Source organism: Podarcis tiliguerta (genome assembly GCF_965153285.1).
Source record: "Podarcis tiliguerta genome assembly, chromosome: 5".
In the NCBI taxonomy this organism is placed as follows: Eukaryota; Metazoa; Chordata; class Lepidosauria; order Squamata; family Lacertidae; genus Podarcis; species Podarcis tiliguerta.
In genome coordinates, this window is record NC_139538.1 from 16,359,203 (window position 1) to 16,379,065 (window position 19,863).

The 19,863-nt window shown below is 41.1% G+C and overlaps 1 protein-coding gene across 8 annotated transcripts in view; it reads right to left on the minus strand.

The window, feature by feature from the left end:
* Positions 1-19,863, minus strand: part of LOC310678249 (uncharacterized protein) — a 220,409-nt gene that overhangs the window by 193,063 nt on the left and 7,483 nt on the right. For all 8 annotated transcript variants that reach the window (XR_014511714.1, XM_083441844.1, XM_083441846.1 and 5 more), the window contains exons 2-4: positions 10,548-10,682; positions 9,462-9,574; positions 7,077-7,172 (exon numbers count right to left, since the gene is read on the minus strand). Coding sequence is in view for 7 of the 8 variants with exons in the window: in XM_083441844.1 (XP_083297970.1) it covers positions 7,077-7,172; positions 9,462-9,574; positions 10,548-10,682 (344 nt within the window). In the remaining variant the exon portion in view is untranslated. The remainder of the gene's footprint in view (positions 1-7,076; positions 7,173-9,461; positions 9,575-10,547; positions 10,683-19,863) is intronic.

Consider the following 19,863-nt stretch of genomic DNA (forward strand, 5'->3'; position numbering starts at 1 on the left):
CAACAGGTGAAGCGCAAGCTAAGTGTGTAAATAAGGCTCCTCATACAGGTTGTGTACATCTACTACACAGAAGGTTAGCTCATATATGCTTTAAGTATGTAAGCAAGATGCCAGATTTAGCTGAGGAGTGTAACATTAAACCCTGTCCAAATTTTCTGGATTGTTGTGCTTGTAAACATGCTAAGGTTAAGACATGTAACTATCCTAGATCTGATAGAGTAAGCAAGAAACCCTTTGAACTTGTGCACACGGAGGTGTGTGGCCCTATGCCAGTCAAATCGCTTGGAGGTGCGAGATTTATGCAAATTTTGGTGGATGATTTTTCAAGAGCTAGTTGGGTTTTCTTCCTGAAAGAAAAATCACAAGCAGCTTCCATCCTGATGGATTGGATTGAAGAAGTTGAATGTAAATTTGACACCAGAATACGTAAAATACAATCAGATCGTGGTGGGGAATATGTGAACCACACGCTGGAGACGTGGTTAAAAAGGAAAGGTATAGTTCGTAGACTTACCAATCCCTATTCACCACAGGAGAATGCAGTTGCCGAAAGAAAATTTAGAACATTACAGGAAGCCATTGATGCTTTGCTGTTTGATTCTGGACTTCCACAGCGTTTTTGGGCTGAGGCTGCACTGTATGCGAATTATACTTTTAACAGAGTGTACAATAGCACAGTAGGCAACACTCCTTACTTCATGCTATTTGGAAAAAAACCAAAAATTGATCATCTAAGAGTTTTTGGATGTCGTGCTTATGTGCTGGTACCTAAGGCACAACGTAGGAAAGGCGATCCTAGGTCTAAAGAAATGCTTTTCTGTGGTTATCAAGCAAACACAAAAGGTTGGAGATTTGTGAATGTAGAAGGCAATCAAACGAAAATCACAATCAGCAGAAGTGCAGAATTTTGTGAACAGGATGGTTGGAATAAAATTCATGGAAATCCTGACATACTATTTGATGTGGTGAACAGTAGCAATGAAACTCAGGCCCCAGAGCAGGTATTAGTTCCAGAACAGGCTGAGGAGTTTGAGTCCAAGGACAAAGGTGAGAAATCGTCTAGTTCACCCAAGTCTGTAAAGTCAGAATCTTCTAGCTCTAAAAGTTCACCTGTACAGCAAGAGAGACGTGTGAAGTCAGAATCAGAAAGTTCTTCAACTTCTAGTGACAAACAGTTGACAACTAGTGATTCTGAGTCAGAGGGGGAAACTGAAGGAACATCGCAGGAACTGCCAAGGCGTTCCAAGCGTGCCAACAAAGGTAAACCTCCTGAAAGGTACCAAGCTATTAGTGTTTGGGCTGGTTTGGCAAATTGCGAACCTGAAAGTTTTGAGGAGGTTGAGCAATTACCCCAGGAGGAGGCCAGTAGGTGGCGTGAGGCCATGCAAAAGGAGTTGAATTCTATGAAAGAACTGGGTGTGTTTTCCATCACCAAACTGCCAGAAGGTACCAAGGCAGTAAGTTGTAGGTGGGTGTACAGGATAAAGACAACAGCGATGGGGAAACCAGAGTACAAAGCAAGGCTTGTAGCTCGAGGTTTTACACAAAGAAAGGGGTTACATTATTCAGAAGTCTATGCACCCACTTCAAGGAGTGAAACCCTACGGGCACTATTAGCAGTTGCTGCTCAGAAAGGCTTTAAAGTGAATCAATTTGATGTCTCTACAGCTTATCTTCATTCAGACTTGGCTGAAGAGCTCTATATGGAGCTACCACCAGGATTGAAAGTTAGTAAATCAAATCAGGTATGGAAACTACATAAATCTATTTATGGACTCAAGCAATCTGCTCATAATTGGAATGAGTGTTTGAATGACGTTTTGGTAGGCATTGGTTTTAGCAGGAGCAAGGCTGACAATTGCTTATATTTCAGAGGTTCAGGAGATGCTCAAGAATCTTTGCTTGTTTATGTAGATGACCTGATTTATACTTCAAAGACACAAGAACAAGTAAAAAAACTAGCCAAAGAGTTAAACAAACACTTCAAAGTTAAGAATCTTGGTGATGTGAAGGTCTATCTTGGTGTTCAGATAGATAGGACCAAAAATGGCAGTTTTCTACTGAATCAAAAAGGCAAGATATTGCAAATGTTGAAAAAGTTTGGCATGACAGAGTGTGCAGGTGTTAGAACACCAATGGAAATGGGTTTTGTAAAAGACAATGAGTTCAAGGATAGTGCTGAATTCAAGCGTGCTGAAATCTTTCAGTCAGCACTGGGAAGCTTACTTCATCTTTCGCAATGGAGTAGACCAGACATTGCTTACGCTGTTAACTTACTCAGCAGAGAAGCTTCAAAACCTAGTGTAAATGCATGGAAAGGAATTCAAAGAGTGTTAAGATATTTACAATACACCAAAGATTTTTGCCTTGAATTATCTTCGGAAGGACAAGCACAGATTACTTGTTGGGCAGATAGTGATTGGGCAAATTTAAAAGATAGAAAATCAGTGTCTGGCTGTGTAATAAAATTTGGTAACTCTCTGATTGGGTGGAGATCCAAGAAACAGAACCTGATTGCTTTGTCGTCAACAGAAGCTGAGTTCTGTGCCTTATCTGAGTTATGTAGAGATCTAGAATTTTACAAATGCTTGGCACAAGAGATGTATGAAAAGGCCATCACTCCAATCACTGTATGGGGTGATAATCAACCGTGTCTTAAGTTAGCACAAAATGGGCAGTTTAAAGGTCGTACAAAACATTTGGATATCCGCTTTCAAAATGTTTGTCAAACGGTAAAAGCAGGAATTGTTAAATTAAATTACTGTCCCAGTCATCAAAATCAAGCTGACGGTTTTACAAAACCGCTTGGGTTTCAGCGGCATGAAAACTTTTGTGAAGAAATGGGTCTGAAGTAATTTTTTGGTTTTGTATTGCCAGCGAGGGGGGTGTTAGGGTGTGAAACCTAAGACGCTGGCAAATTAGCAATGTCATGTGACTTTAAGTAGTCAAGCTCGTTAAGTTGTTAAGTTGCTCAGTATATAAAGAGTGTTTGTTTTCTCTGCCTGTTTGGGGCGTGCTGGACGTGAAGCAAAATGTGTGAAAGCTCCGGAGGTGTTTCTGTTATCTTTCTGCAATAAACCTGTCTTTGGAAAGACAGGCTTCCCTGTGTCGTTTTTTTTTTGCTGCTGAGAGTTTGAAGCTTGTACTGCAACAAGAATCTCTGCACTGGACTTAATTATTACTCTGCAAAGAAAGCTGTTGCTGGTGGCGCAGCGGAAGCGCTTACTGGACCAGTACACAGACTCTCTCTGAGATACCGAGTGTTTAAGTGAAATCCGCATATATTTGAAACACCATTGAAAAAGCCTGCAAACTGGACTACATGGAACTGGCGGAAATGACTGGCAGAATCCGAGACCAGGGAGAGGAGTCGGTGGAAGAAGACTGGAAAAAGTTTAAAGATTATTTACAGAAATACTGCAAAATTAATGAATGTTAAAATGTTGGAATGAAGTTATATGGCTTTAGTAGAAATGTTATAAGGATTTAAGTATAAATAGATTAATGGAATTTTAAAAGTAAAATAAGGTTAGAATGTGTTAAGGTAATTATACGACAGATAACAGAGGAAGATGGAAAGGAATTGCTGAAACATTCGACAGAAGTGGAATACAAAACGGGAGGTGTGAGGAGGTCGGTGAAATAAGTGAATGAAAGATATGATATTGAAATTGTTTGAGTGTTTTAAATTGTTTTGTTTGGTTTTGTTTAGTTTAATGTGTTTAGTGCTATGTAGTGTCTTTATATTGTATTGTATTGGTTTTTATTTTTCTGTTTATGTTTGGTTTTGTAATGTTTAAATTGTTCAAAAAGCAATAAATATTATAAAAAAGAAAAGAAAAAGCCTGCAAACACTCCTCCCCTCCCCTCCCTGTTCTGCCCCTTTTTGTGACTTTTTGGGTTACTTCCTGGTTTGGTACAGTGTGTATGCGCAGCCGCACAAATATTGAATGCGCGTTAAGTGGGGAAGGTTGCCTGTACATCGAGTACCATTTGGCCAATCACAGTTTCTCAGTCTAACCTGCCTCAAATGGTTGCTTTGAGGATAAAAGGGGGGGGGGGGACCATGTACGCCACCTTGAACTCCTTGGAGGAAAAATGGGTTATAAACGTAATAGTAAATAAATAAAACATTGGCTGAGGGGAAGCAAGCTCTACTTAATCCTCCTTCCCTCGACTTTACCACCTCAGCCAAAATGGATAAACAGTAATTTCAAATCCCAGCCTTGACACAAGACGTCTCAAGAGAAGAGTTCTGACCCTCAAAGAACACAGCTTGCTCAGTGCTGCCTGATTAAAAACATGAATAATCTTTATGAGAATGTCTTCCTTACATGTTTGAGCTGGGTGGTTATTTAAAAATAAATAAATAAGACCAATGCGCATAAAAGTCTATTTCAAGACAACTGGCAAATACTTGGGGGGTGGACCCTTTTTTTAAATGTGAACTTCACACAGCTCAATCTGTTAATGAATGTTTAGTATTTTAATATTTTGTTTTGAAATATCTTACGCTATGCAGAAAAACTGGTGGAAGACAAAGATGCAAAGGAATTGCATTTCTTCTTACTGTTCTGCAAACCTTCACCTCGAAATCAAGATAACCTCGTATTGCAGACTTACAAAATAAGCTGTAACATCTCTAAGGGAGTCATTAGACTACCTTGCAAATTGCAAGGGAATCGCTCCCTATTACAGATTGTTATGATATCCCTGGGCTGTCCTCGGTCATGTCAGTGAACTGTTAAAAGCTTTCTATGCCCCTGTTCGATGTAATGCATTAATAATGGCTTCACTTAAAAAACCAAAAACAAAACTACTCACCACCTTTTCCCCTCATTAGCCGGCTTGAATGCCCAACAATCAAGGGGGAAACGACTCAGATTATAGGAAATTTTAGAACTATACATTCCAACATACTTTGGAGTAAAGAACCAGGTTTAACCAATTCCTTCTTTCTATGTGTCCAAGACAATGTCAGAGACGAAAAGTTTCAATAGCTACAGATGTGTAATCTTCAGTGGAGGACAACAGGGGCCTTGCATCCATTGTGGATATTCCAGGATCCCATCCCTGAAATTTTCTGATATAAAAAAGTAAAGGCAGTTGGCTCATAAGCAGAATTCCAAAATCTACATGATCAGGCCAATCAAAATGTCACCTTTTTTTTTTTGAATTTAAAAAGATGTGTGCTTTTTGCCATGGTCTGCCACCTTAGTAGCAACCTCTGAGCCATGTACTTCCAACAGAAGTCTTCGCCTTCATTTCCAGGACCCATGAATAGCTTTTACAAATATTTCAAAGTGAATTTTGCCTATAGTGTCATTTACAGATCCAGAACTGGCAGCCTCTCAACAGCTCATAGCCCATGCTAGAAGTGATGACTGCCAGAATTCCAATCAGACCCTCAGGAATCAGTTGAATGTGCACAGACCACCGAGATAAAACTTCAAGCTGTAAAGAACCAGAAATGGCAGACTAAGCAGCACTGTTTTTAATGGTTTCGTGTCAGCACTCTAGTCAACTCCCCGGGAAATAACCACTGCAAAAATTCTCGTTTTGATTCCAGAATCCAACCTTATCGCTGCAGCTCCACAGTTTCTCCCACCTTATGTCTTGCGTGCTCAAGGGAATGCCTTTATGTTTTAGACATTAAGGTAATCGCTGCATTAACAACTAGAGATTCGAAACATCGGCTCAGATTCTTCCAACATTCCCCCCATCAGAGCTAAAGGGAGTTCTGGAGCTTCTGCTGAAATGGACACTGTGCAGATGTCAACAATTCCTTGTTATACCTGCTATGGTTTAGCTTCTGGGTCACATGAAAGTCATACCAATGCCGATAGTGCGTCAATGTCATTAAGCTGCACTAGTGGAAAAGTTACCTGGAATGAGCACTCATGTTTTGTGTGCCCACAACTGCATACAGATGACCTCAACCCACTCTCATCACAGCACCTGTATCCAAGTTTTGATTCGTGTTCAAGACTTCAGACGAGTTTTAAGACAGAAAGCCAATGACCTCCCCCCCCCCCAGAGGTTGTTGGGATCCAACCCGCATTAGCCCCAGCCAGCATGGCCAATGGGTAAGGGGTCCAACATCTGGAGGACACGAGATTCCCAGCCCCCTGTACTAGACACATCCCTTCCTTCTCCCAATATTCGTAATCCATAATCCAACAAGACAGAGCCAAGTGTGGTACACAAACACACAAAATGGCTTTTGCAGAATCACATGATCACACCCCAGCAGAGATTGCCTGGGATTACCAACTGCATGGTTTAATTTGGAAATGCAGTAAAAATATTATAAACATAAGGAACCACAGAAAGAGAGGGAGGGGAGTCAATATACAATATATGAAATCACTTGATTTTTAAGAGGTTTTTTTGCTTGTCATACAATGAAAATTATAAATAATTTGTTTTTAAAAGGAATACCAGCAGCTAGGCACACAACCACTAATCTGAATGCTTGAATCCACCCATTATAAAGATACAGAGAGCTTCGCCAACATCAGGCAACTTCCAGGTTGCTTATCATAAGCAATCTCAGCTTACAATCAGGAATTCAAGGTGAAAGCGATTTCCATTCTGGCCTATCTTCAGCTCAGTTTTCATGAAATGGTACATTTCTCTCTTTGTCCACTATTTAACATAAATTAAGTGCTTATTTGCCTAAGTTACAAATTTAACCTAACAATGCAATTATCTGCGCACCATCTACTTCCATGGAAAGGAAATATCAAAACAATGTAAAAAGATTTAAATAATAATAATAATAATTACTTATCAGTTGTGGGCTATGTGGTGAGCAAATCTGGTTGTATTTGCTGGGTCGTTCCAGACATGAGACAAAAAACACAATCTGCTTCTGTTTCTGGCAGAATTCTCTGACTTTCCAACTTGCAGCTTAATGCCATAAGACGCTACTCAAAATATACTAAGGCCGTGCGGTCGTATCCTTCCGCAGTGGGCTTTAATTGCCATGCCACATTAAGGAAACCGGATGTAACAAAGCTTAGGTCACCACATGGCTAGAACCTCCCCAGAAAAATATGAAACTTCTGACTCACCATACTGGCAGCGGGATCCCTGAAATCCTGCTGGACACTGGCATATCCCACCAGAGCATTTCCCTCCATTGAAGCAAGTGCCCACCGAGCACAATGCTGGAGGAAAAGGGGAGAGACAAGGAAGCAACAGTTATATGCAGCATCCATGAGCTTCTCATACCGCTAATACTACAAATGTTGCTTGAAAGCGAATGTGCACAAGTCCTCCCTCCAGGAAGGGAAGGGAAGCATTATTAATAAAATAACCCTGAGGGCTTTTGCGCACAGAACAAGGCAACAAACTATAAATGCATGTTCAGAGAACAGGGCGATGAAACATTTCAAAAAGAATGGGAAAAAATTATGTCATACATAGGAAGGATAAGGTGAAATAGTGAAACCAGTAGAACTAAAATAAACCTCATAATGTGAAATACGAAGAAAATTTCTGGATAAAGAAAATAACAAAAAGTAAAATGTACAATGTGATTAATGTAACCAATGGTAGTTGTAAATGAATATAGACAGACAATAAGAATTGTATATACAGGAGGATTTATCTGACTATATAGACACTCTATGGACAAATACGAAAGAAGAACAACAATATACAAAACAGATGAAGACAATGCAAAAAAGTTAGATGTGATATAAAAGGCCAGAAGAGGGAAGGAGGGAAGTTGGCTCTGGGGAGCAGGTGTAAATGTGAAATGTAATACAATATGTGTATGTGGAATGTGCAAATGAAAACCAATAAAAAATATTATTGGGGGGGGGGGTATAAATGCATGTTCAGCAACTGGCAGCTGCGTTTTCCTAACATGTGTGCGCACAATACACCTGCATCCAAACAGAGTTGCAGATTTCATGCTTGGGACTGTCCTATGCTGCTGTTGTTTTAATTAAATGCAAAAGCTCAGTGCTTTATGCTTTGCATAAAGGTGCCAATCTTCAGGGCTGTGAATGTCCCCTCTAAAACCCTGGAATGTTAGAAAAATGTTGGAATGAAATTGAATGGCTTTAGTAGAAACATTATAAGGAGTTAAGTACAAATAAGTTTTAGGGTTTTAATGGTAAGATAAGGTTAAAATAAATTAAGACAATTAAATGACAGAAAACAGTGAAAGGTGGAAAGGATTTGCTGAAATAATTAATAACTAGAACACAAAAAAGGGAGGTGTGAGGAGGTCGATGAAACAAGTTAATGAAAGATGAATATAAATATTGGATGTGTTTTTAATTGTTTTTGCTTTTGTTTTTGTTTTGATGTATTGTGTCCTTTGTTTTCTTTTTATGTATTGTAATGTATTGATTGGTATTGTTTATTCTTTCTTTTTTTCTCACTTCTTTCTGTAATCTTTAAACTTTTAATAAATATTATTTAAAAAAAATAAAAATAAAACCCTGGAATCCTGCTGCCAAGCAGCAGAGACATTACCAAGCTGCATGGAGCAAACGAGATGGATCAATGGTCAGACTCAGTATTTATTCACTTATTCTGTTTATTAAATTTCTATGCCACCCTTCATCCTAGAATCACAGGGCAGTTTACAGTATAAAAACACAAAAACACATAACATAGTTAAAACAAAAAACAAAGGATAATAACCCCACACATACCAAGTTCAAAAGGCCATAAATTGGCTAATTATCCAAAGGCCTGAAAGAAGAGGAATGTTTTTGCCTGGTGCCAAAAGATAGTAAACAAAGGCGCCAGGTGAGTCTCTCTTGGGAGAGCATTCCGTAAGCAAGAAGCCACTAAAGAAATGGCTCGTCTCTGGACCTCTCCTGGAAGAGGCACACAAAGAAGGGCCTTGAGACGATAATTGCAGGGTTCGGGTCAATTGATATGGGGAGAGGTGGTCCTTGAGGTATGGAGGTCCTGAGCCATTTAAGGCTTTATAGGTCAAAACCATGACTTTGTATTGGGCCCGGAAACTAACCGACAGCCAGCGCAGAGTCAGGCCAGAATTGGTGTTATACGCTCCAACTGTCTTGGGTCCCAGTGAGCAGCCTGGCCACCAAGTTTTGCACCCGCTGAACTTTCCAAACCTTCTTCAGAGGCAGCCCCACGTATAACGTGTTGCAGAACCTAGAGGTTACCAGAGCATGGGCAACAGAAGTTAGGTTATCCTTGTTCAGATAGGGGCATAACTGGGCCATCAGCTGAAGCTGATGGAAGGCACTCCATGCTACGAAGACCACTTGAGTCTCAAGCAAGAGCCAAGGATCCAGTAGTAGCTCCAAACTGCATAGCCACTTCTTCAGAGGAAGTGTAACCCCATTGAGTATAAAGGAGCTTCTTGTGTTCCTGCTTTTTTTTTTTTAAAAAAGAAAATCAATCAAGAAGCATCTTTAAAGAATAATGAGTTAAGCAGCTCATGGTATTCTACAATCACAACTTACAGTGAAGGCACCCAGGTTCATCATCTTTCTTCTGGCTCCAGCCAGGGCAGCACTTAAAGACAGTGTGATGTTCCATGCTGTACACTTGCTTATAAATGGTATAATAGCTTGTCCTTTAAAAAATAATCATAGTAAAAGCACAGTGTAAGATAGCGCTAAGACAAAACATTGCCCTACTTTGTTCAGGCAACAGCTATGGTCTACATCCAGCACGCAAGGAAGAAAATAGCATCTCTATTTTGAGACACATTATCAGTTATTGCATAGCAGTGGTTTTCAAACTTCCTTTCTTTGGGGAATGCTGTTGACATTGAACTCACCTGATTTATCCTCCATGCATCTGCCATGGGACCCACGTATTACAGAAACAGGAAGGGGCAAAAAAATATTTAGTGAGTATATTAGAGGTTACCGCCCCCACACTTCTGCTGAGCTTTTCTGCTTGTGTGGTGGCACCTTGGTAAAACCACTTCTTACTGTTTGTAGCAGACTTTTCCCCGGAGGCAGAGGACAAGAACAGAAGTCATCCTCAAATTCACAATCAAGAGCTTCTTTATGGCTTGACTGGTTGCACAAGCATTTCTGTTACTATTATATACAAGCTATTTACAGTCCTTCTTTCTCTCTCCAGCATGGCATAATCTCAGCCCAGTAATTAATCCTGACACAGCAAAACTCACAATATCAGCAGGACACATTGTCTTACTTCCAAACTTGTTATCAGTGTGCGTGCTGACAGTGTGCGTGTGTGTGTGTGTGTGTGTGTGTGTGTGCTTTCCTCATGTGGAAATTGCAGCCTGCAACAACCTCCCTTTATTTGCACCTCCAGCTGACGCCAATCAAGCCTAGAGTGCCACTCTTACACACTAACAAAAAATTCTGGAACCCTCTTTAAAGCTTCCAGGAACTTTTTTCTGTTTCTTAAAGAATGTTTTCCTAATAGAGTAAAGCAAAGGTGTGAGGTCAGCAACTCTTAACACTTAACTAATGTGTGGTAGGTGATCCTGGGTATGCCCGCTTGCTTAAGATGATGAACACTGCTTCACTGATCAAACCATGCTTTAAAAACACAGGACCATGTGTTACCTTCTCTCATAGGCCATGCACCACCTCTGTCCTGCACAGTCCTGCTTCCACATCTTCACCAAACGGGTAAAGGCTTGAACACATGGCTGGCGATGCCCCACCATGGCCAACTCTTGCTCGGAACAGACATTTGGCCTGCAATTTTGGGAGAAGAAAATAAATCAAGAGCATGCACTGCGGACACACAACACCAGATAACTCTGTCAAACGCTCCCAATTTTTATTTTGATTACCCAGATATGAGTCACCAACACCTTCCTATCTACTTTATGTTGTAAACAGCACGTAATTTTAGACCAAGCCTCTTCACTGGCTGATTCACACATAACTTGATCTTCAACTGCTTAATTGCTCAGCTATGAATAATTAGCAGATGGTTGTACAGACCTGAGATGGAAAACCTCAAGGATTATGGGAGCCATTGCCCAGCAACATCTTTTAAATGTGTTGTGGGAGGGGAATTATTGGTTTGTTTTTGTTCTTATTTGTATTATGTATTTTGTGTTTTTTTAATTGTAATTTTATCTTGTGACACCCGCCCCCCGAGGATAAAGGGTAATATAAAAGTAATAAAATAATAATAATCTGGAGAGCCACAGGTTCCCATCCCTTATCTATTGAGTTCACTTTCCCCAACACACTGCAGACTGGCTCCTGCTCAAGCGTATCTCTCGGAAGTCCCTTATCACTGGAAGTCCTCTGTTCAAATGTCACCACAGTGATGATCTCATTAGGTGGCCTTAGGCAAGCCACCCTTTCTCAGCCTTAAGATGATGAAGAAGAAGAGTTTGGATTTGATATCCCGCCTTTCACTCCCTTTAAGGAGTCTCAAAGCGGCTAACATTCTCCTTTCCCTTCCTCCCCCACAACAAACACTCTGTGAGGTGAGTGGGGCTGAGAGACTTCAAAGAAGTGTGACTGGCCCAAGGTCACCCAGCAGCTGCATGTGGAGGAGCGGAGACACGAACCCGGTTCCCCAGATTACAAGACTACCGCTCTCAACCACTACACCACACTGGCTCACTTAAGTTTCTCCATCTGCAGTATGGGGAATAATAATGTTCTTACACCACACTTAGAGCCACTCACCTCACAGAGTGTTTGTTGTGGGGGAGGAAGGGAAAGGAGAATGTTAGCCGCTTTGAGACTCCTTAAAGGGAGTGAAAGGCGGGATATCAAATCCAAACTCTTCTTCTTCTTATTTTACAGGGATGTAGACCAGGCATATGAACCACTCTGAACACTTACCACAGAGATTTTCAAGCTGTTTAGAAATACTTTTAGATAAAATAACTAACACACTCACAAAAGGCTAAGTACCAGGAACGGAACCTGGGATTCTCTGCATGCAAAGTATGTGCTCTGTTCTTGTGCTATGCCCCTTCCAAAGTGGGAGTAGGGAGGAAAGCTGAAGGGTCTCACTGGAGAGAAGGCACACCCCCCCCCCCACACACACCATCAACAATTTGGAGTTCTCTGTTATTCTTGCAGCTTCAACTGCAAATTGAATCCAAGGGGAGTTGGAAGTTCAAACACCACATATTTCTATAGTGTCCAGAATAGAGCTTCTGCATCTCCCCACTCTGGAGATGCCGGAGGTCCCAATGGGCTCCATTAACGTTTGTGTCAACAAAATGAGGAACAGAACACATTGCACTGCAAAAACTGTACGTGAGAGGTATGTTCTCATGGGCTCCCAAACACAGTCAATAAGAAGTTAAGGGCTCCCACTGGGACAACTGTCGTCCCTTCCAATGGGGGCCTGCTTCAAACCTAGATCAGGGGTGGGGAATCAGATGTTCGATTAATGTTTCCATCATTCCTGCCATTGCCCATGCTGACTGGGGTTGATGAGAGATTCCAACATCTTGGGGACTCCTGGTTCCCCATCCCTACTTTAGACTATATACTGCGGAGCAGTAATTTCCAAGCTGTATTCTGAAGAAACCTGGTATGTATTTAAGCAAAGGTTGGAGGACCACCTGTCCTGAATGGGTCTGGATTGCATGGGGACTAGATTGCCCTTGGTGTCCCTTCCAACTGTTCTATGATTCCTTGAAAGCCTGACAAGCAATAGGAGAAAAATAATTTCTTTCTTCCTTCATTGATTTTTAATTTCAAGTAATGTAACATGTCCACACAAGAAAAACATAGCTTAGTAGTTGTACAGAAAAGAAAAATAGCATCTGACAGTTGTAGTTTTAGACATTCCAGGAATAACAATCTCTCCAAAAGCGTCTCTCCATAAGGTTCCATGAGTCAATGGAGGGTGAAAACCATGTTCGATTGTCTTAACGAAGTCAATAAAAGGACATCATGTCCTATAAAAGGTGTGAGTCTCCCCCCACTCCAATCGATATTCCTTTTGTGAAATGGTTAATTTGTCCATAAGCACGATGTCCCATACTTGTGAAATCCAGGCTTCAAAAAGATTTGTGTTTAAAGTTTTCCCATGTCTTGCAGTCATTAACCTGGCTGAAGTTAATGGAGGTTGGGGTCTTTATTGGTGATGTTCTTAAGTAAAATGAGGCAATGGGGCTAATTTTGGGTCTGATTGGAGCAATAGTGCCATCCTTTGAATAATTGTTTGCAAAACCTTTTCCCAAAAGGGAGTAAATTTTGGGCAAAACCACCACACGTAGAGAGCCAGGTAAATTAAATTCCCACCAACAAATTATGATTATTTCTATATATCCTGGCTGAGCACATGTACCAGCATTGTGCTATCTTTAAAACATTTTCTTGAGTTTCTTGGAGGGATCCAAATGACAGCTGATTCCAAATTTGTTCCCACAGTTGTTCCTCTAGTCTCCAAAACCTTTCCCCCATTTCAGTCTTAATTTTATCCAATTGTGGTGAGGATTTTATCTAGTTGGGGGATGCTTTCCTTTCCTAGTGGGTTGGTTGAGTAGTTGTTCAAAACTAACCTGCATAATGCTTGAGTCCTTATATTTGGCTGATTTAGAAAATGCATAATCTGGTGTATCTCTAGCCAACCACATGGTTTATCTCCCAACTTAAAATTTATTTCTGGAGCTGTAAGGGGTTTTTGATCAGCGTAGAAGCTTCTGAGTTTATATAATCCCACTGTTTCCCACCTGGCAAATGAGCCTGATTTGGCCGCTGTGCAGAAGGAAGTGGGTTGTGTTATTGAGAGAGAGAGAAATCATTTCTAAAATACAGTTCTGCCCAATGGTTTCCTGCAAAGTGCAGACACGGAGTATGGTTTGATGTGTTCTGGGCTCCAATGCAGGCAACAATGAAGCCAATCCTCTGCAATGCCAGCCATGAAAGGGCTTCTCAGAAGAAGAGCCTATTTGCTAAGTACTAGGCACTTATATGTAGTGCTTTAGGACTTCCCATACACCGCCACTGTAGCCCTTCCTAACCTGCATTACAAACTTGATTATCCTTGTATTGCAGATGGCAGGTGGGGACAGGACAGGGCTGATGTGGTGGGGCTCGTCTAAGTCCTCCTAATAAGGATGGCGAGGAAGCAGTCAACCAGAAACTCAGTCCTTTAACCACTACACTAGGCCAGTTATCCAGAAACATGTTCACTAAAAAGGAAGGGAGTCTGGAAACTGTAGGCTAATCATCAATATGCCATCTAGTCCCCATTTCCCCCAGCCAGAATCCAGAAACATGAATCGAGTAGATTTAAAAAGCAGGAAAATGAATGCCCTCTGGTGACATGACTGCTCAAATATAACCAGTATAGGATGATAAGTTTAGATTGTGCTATGAATTTGCATTAACTGAAAAATGATCAAACTGTTTAGTGGGCATCTGCTCAGTAGGTGCCAAACACACTATAGTAAGCGTCTAAATTGAGCAGAAGAGTCTTTTCACGCCCCCACTAAATGGAAGGTGTCCCAGCTTGTATCAGGTCAACTGAAGCGTCTGCTCTCTGAACACTATTGATCCCTGTGAAGTCAAGATACACTTGATTTCCCACATTACAGCAACCCCACCACCCGCAAGCAGTGAGACGTTCCAGGGGCAATGCTATAGGGTTTTATTTTCTTGGATGAGGAAGCACAGGTCTGTATATTTAAGATGTCTTTGTAATATATCTATTACAAAACAAGCAAGCACTGTGTGAGTGGAAGTAAGCTGATTCTTCAAAGCTGGCAGAAAACGCATCATTATTGTACAAAGTTCACAGAGTCCCTGCAACCCAAAATATATATTTATTTTTTCACAGCCAGCTAATAGCTCTCTCTCTCTCTCTCTCCTTCAGTTCATATAATGAACTGGTTCCTCTGCTTCTCCCCCCAGCTCTAACATGACATCCCTGCCCCCGCCAAAAGCAGGGGAATAGAGATTCCCAGCCATCAAGGACAGAGAAGGGGAGGAATGGTAGGGCAGGATCTAATGGCAGATCTCAAGGAGCTAAGTATAAAATTTTAGGGTTTTGATGGTAAGATGATGTTAAAATAAATTAAGATAATTAAATGACAGAAAGCTGTGAAAGAGGGAAAGGATTTGCTGATATAGTTAATAACTGGAATACAAAAAAGGGAGGTGTGAGGAGGTTGAGGGAATAAGTTAATGAAAGATAAGGATAAATATTGGATGTGTTTTTAATTATTTTTGTTTTTCTTTGTGTTTTGATGTATTGTGTTTTTTGTTCTCTTTTTATGCATTTTTTTAATTTTTTCCCTTTTTTCCTTTTTTCCCTGTGCTTTTTCCCCTTTCTTTGTAACTTTTAAACTTCTAATAAATATTATTTTTTTAAAAAAAATAATGGCAGATTCTCTGGGTGATTTGCAGTAGATCAGCCAGTGGCTTAGAAGAATGTGTCAGTTTCAGTTCTCTCATTGCCTCATTTTTAAAGCTTAAATTCAGTTCTCCACATTTCTGCAGCAAGTTGCAAACAGGAACATTGCAAAATCCTCATGAAAATGAAAATTCACCAGCATTTTAGAGTGAATTTCTCCAAAAAAACGGTTTTGACCGATGTACACATTTTTGCAAAAGATTTCCCCAATACAGTTTTGTATGTTGTACTCACTGATATCATCATATTTATGAACACTTGTCCCTAATATTTGCATTTTGTAGATACTGGTTGGTTGGAGAACTGCATCATAATAAATAAATCAGTGTGAATTTCGAGGCACGGCTGTGTTTTGGTTCTCAATTTGTGACGACTTCCATGTGTGAAACAGCCAAAGGTCACTGGCAGAACACTTTCCCAATGCCTCGGTTGTTACTGTATGTTGTTTGAGGATCATACTGGCAGATAACCAGCCTATAACATGGGGCATTTTGGGTGTGCCATTGGTACATTTAGCTCTATGCTGACTGGCAGCAGCTGTCCAGTATTTCAGACAGGAGACACTCCTGGCTTACATGGAGGACCTGAGGATTGAACAGGGGACCTTCTGAATGCAAAGCCTCTGTTCTACCCCGATCTACGACCTTTCCCCAACAAGGTAACAGCGACAATCCATTTCAGTGGATGACATTCACACATTCTGCTTCAGGTCATTAACTGACAAGCCATCATGTGACATAAGCACATGTGCAAATGGATCTAAAATTTGGGACCACAATTTCACAAATCAAGGTTAATACAGTGGTACCTCGGGTTAAGTAGTTAATTCGTTCTGGAGGTCCATTCTTAACCTGAAACTGTTCTTAACCTGAAGCACCACTTTAGCTAATGGGGCCTCCTGCTGCCGCAGCGCAACCAGACCACAATTTTTGTACTCATCCTGAAGCAAAGTTCTTAACCCGAGGTACTATTTCTGGGTTAGCAGAGTCTGTAACCTAAAGCATATGTAACCTGAAGTGTATGTAACCCGAGGTACCACTGTAATCTGCAATTCCTACAAACTAGATTTTTGATGTTTTGCAATAATTCAGGGCACTCTGAATTCAGTGTTGCGCTCTTTCAGTCATTCCATTTGTACAAGGATTTCAGCTTCCTAGATTAAATGACCCCACCCTTGCGTGCTATTCTGTGGGGTTCTCCTGACACAAGCACCCCAAGCCAATATCAGGGGCCACAGAGGGGAGGAGACTGCAGAAAGCTCCTTGTGCAAGTGGAAGCGAAGTCTGATGCAACCGAATTTTAGATGTTGACCGCCACTGTGCATCAGCATGTGCTAACATGCTCTGTACTATACATCATGTTGTCATCTATCTTTTCCTCTTTCTTGGATAGGTACATATGATCATTTTACAACAGGCCAACACTAAAGGTGCAGTAAAATCATCCTTGGTGCTTGGCAGAAGGACACAGTGAGTTAACCTAGGCTGAAAGCGCTCATCCTGGGGAAGCATATTCATCTGTGCCCAAAGGTTCTCTTCCCCGATCGAAGCATCATTTTCACCAGCTTCTTAAATCTCAAACTGTCCCTAGGAATCAGAAAGCTTCAGGAATCTCAATTGTTCTTTCAGGCCGATCTGTTCTCATCTGTACAATTTTCCCGCAATTGATTGCGGAGACTTATCTCCGGCAAGAGCAAACAAAACATAAAAACTCCTCACAATGACTATGTATATATATTAACACATGCTATAATCTCCAGTAAAAGAAACAAATGGAGATGTAGCAGGCTTTAGGTTTGTCTGTACATACCAAGGAGATTAATTTCGACCTCGCTGGTGAAAATGTTTTAGATGCATGCATTTAAAAGCTTGCTGCATAATTGTCACTTCTGTAAAACCACAATTGTCAGTCTCCAAATATATGGCAAATCAAATGTTACCATACTCGCCTATAGCTGCTCAGAAATGTGGAGAAGCAAAAGACAGATGTGGATTTACTGCAGGGGAAACCCTGTGACTCTCAATAGCTCAGTCGGCAGAGCATGAGACTCTTAATCTCAGGGTTGTGGGTTTGAGCCCCATGTTGGGAAAAGATTCCTGCATTGCAGAGGCTTGGACTATGTGACCATTGTGATCCCTTCCAATTCTACAATTCTATGATTATTGAATTACAACTCTCATCAATGCTGGCCATCAGCTGGTCCTCTGTCTGGGAGGACCAAAGGTTTCCCCTTTCTGGTTTACTGACTGCTGTACGTCCTTACACATGGAAACAAAACCCTAGAAACAGACCTGACATAAGACAGGTAGCTGCTAAGCATAATAATAATAAAATTTTATTTATATCCCACCCTCCCCAGCCGAAGCTGGGCTCAGAGCAGCTAACAATAAAAGTAACACAGCTTACATAAAATCAATTACCGTATTTTTTGCTCTATAAGATTCACTTTTTCCCTCCTAAAAAGTAAGGGGAAATGTGTGTGCATCTTATGGAGCGAATGCAGGCTGCACAGCTATCCCAGAAGCCAGAACGGCAAGAGGGATTGCTGCTTTCACTGCACAGCGATCCCTCTTGCTGTTCAGGCTTCTGAGATTCAGAATATTTTTTTCCTTGTTTTCCTCCACCAAAAACTAGGTGCGTCTTGTGGTCTGGTGCATCTTATAGAGAGAAAAATACGGTAATTGAAATGCATTCTAAAATCAACTCAAAATCAAATTAATGGCAACCATTGGGCTAGAGTTCTGTGAGGATTACCGAAGGAGGGGGTCAGACTGTGGCTTGGCCGAAGGGCCTGGTGGAACAGATGTCAAGTGCCGCAGGGCCCTAGTCTCTTGTGACAAAGTGTTCCACCAGATCGGGGCCATGGCCGAAAAAGCCCTGGCTCTGTTCGAGGCCAGCCTCTCTGTGGCCCGGGATCTCCAAGATGTTTTTATTTGAAGACCATAAGTTCCTCCGTAGGACATACCAGGAGAGGCAGTCCCATAGGTCCTAGGCCGTATAGGGCTTTAAAGGTTAAAGCCAGCACCTTGAGCCTGATCCTGTACTCCACAAGGAGCCAATGCAGCTGGTATAGCACGGGGTGAATGTGATCCCACGGCAAGAACCCCGTAAGGAGTCTCGCCGCAGCATTCTGCACTCACTGGAGTTTCTGGGTCAGTCTCTAGGGCAGCCCCACGTAGAGTGAGCATAATGGCGATCTAGTACCTCCAGCATTGGAGGCACCATAGCTCTGTACCAATCATTGAGGAACAGCAGGAAAGGGTTACTGTTGAACTGAATTTTTTAAATTAAATTGAATTTATACACTGCCAAAGGAGCCAAGGTCTATAGGACTCATGCCCTGCCTGTAGGCTGTCACTAGGCATTTGGTTGGTCATTGTGGGTAACACGATGCAGGACTACATAAGCTTTTGTCTGACTCAGGACAGCTCTTAGGTATTCACAGCTATCTAATTCCACTCAAAATATACTCTGGCCATGAAATTATACTACATAAACTACATCAACAGCATTCGAAATTCAGAAATATAATCTAGGTGCCAAATGGCTCCTTAAACCAGGGTTACAGTTATGAAAGCGGAATGTCTTAGTTGCCATTTTGGGGCCAGAAGGCTCGAAAGTCATATTTTTATACAACTTTTTGGTTCCTGAAAATTCATTCTGATTGTGCAGATAAAATATAATGGATAAAAATCCATTATGTTGCTAGTCTGTGAAAACAGTCAAGATCCAATGATCTCCATGCACCTCGAAATGGTGAAAAAGTTGGCGTCATCCTGGCACCCGGGCACCTTCACTTGAACACTGATCAATCAATGTATTTAACCAGCAGATAGTTCAATGTTATCTATGCCACCACCTACCTTCAATGGCTGTATGCAGTTAATGCAAGATAAATTTGGCTGTGTGCATATAAACAACGAACAGGGGATGCAATTAGATTTCAGAACAGTGGAGTCTACCAGAAAAATAAATCAATCACTCTAAGGTTACCATACTTAAACAAAGCTTATATAGGAAACAGAGAGAAGATAAGACTACTGAACAAAGCTGATGCACTCTTTTTATTTGAAAATACGAAAATCAGTATCTTACATGCAGCATTTGTGAGAGCCTTGGACTAACTCAAATGAATGCACTCCCTGACGTCAGTTGATGGGATCATCTATCTAATGTGTTCTAGGAAACCCTGGAGTTCCTCCAAAGTTCATCAGGGATTCTTCAATGAGGAAATCAGAAGGAGCGGGCAAGCCTCCTTTAACAACACCTTGCCCATCATCATCTGCCTTCCCCTTCAGTGTACAAGCTGTATGTTCTAGATTTATTTGTTTCATTATGAATCACTTCCCATGAAACAGCCTGAAGCAATTCAAGAATAAAAGCATCCACAATGAAACCTATATGAATACTATTTCTAAACCAAAGTAGACAAACGTTGGGATTTTTTTTTAAATCTACACTAAAAAGGCTTGTTGGAAGAGAAAGGTCTTCAATAAATAATACTAATACTAATAATAATAATTTATTATTTAT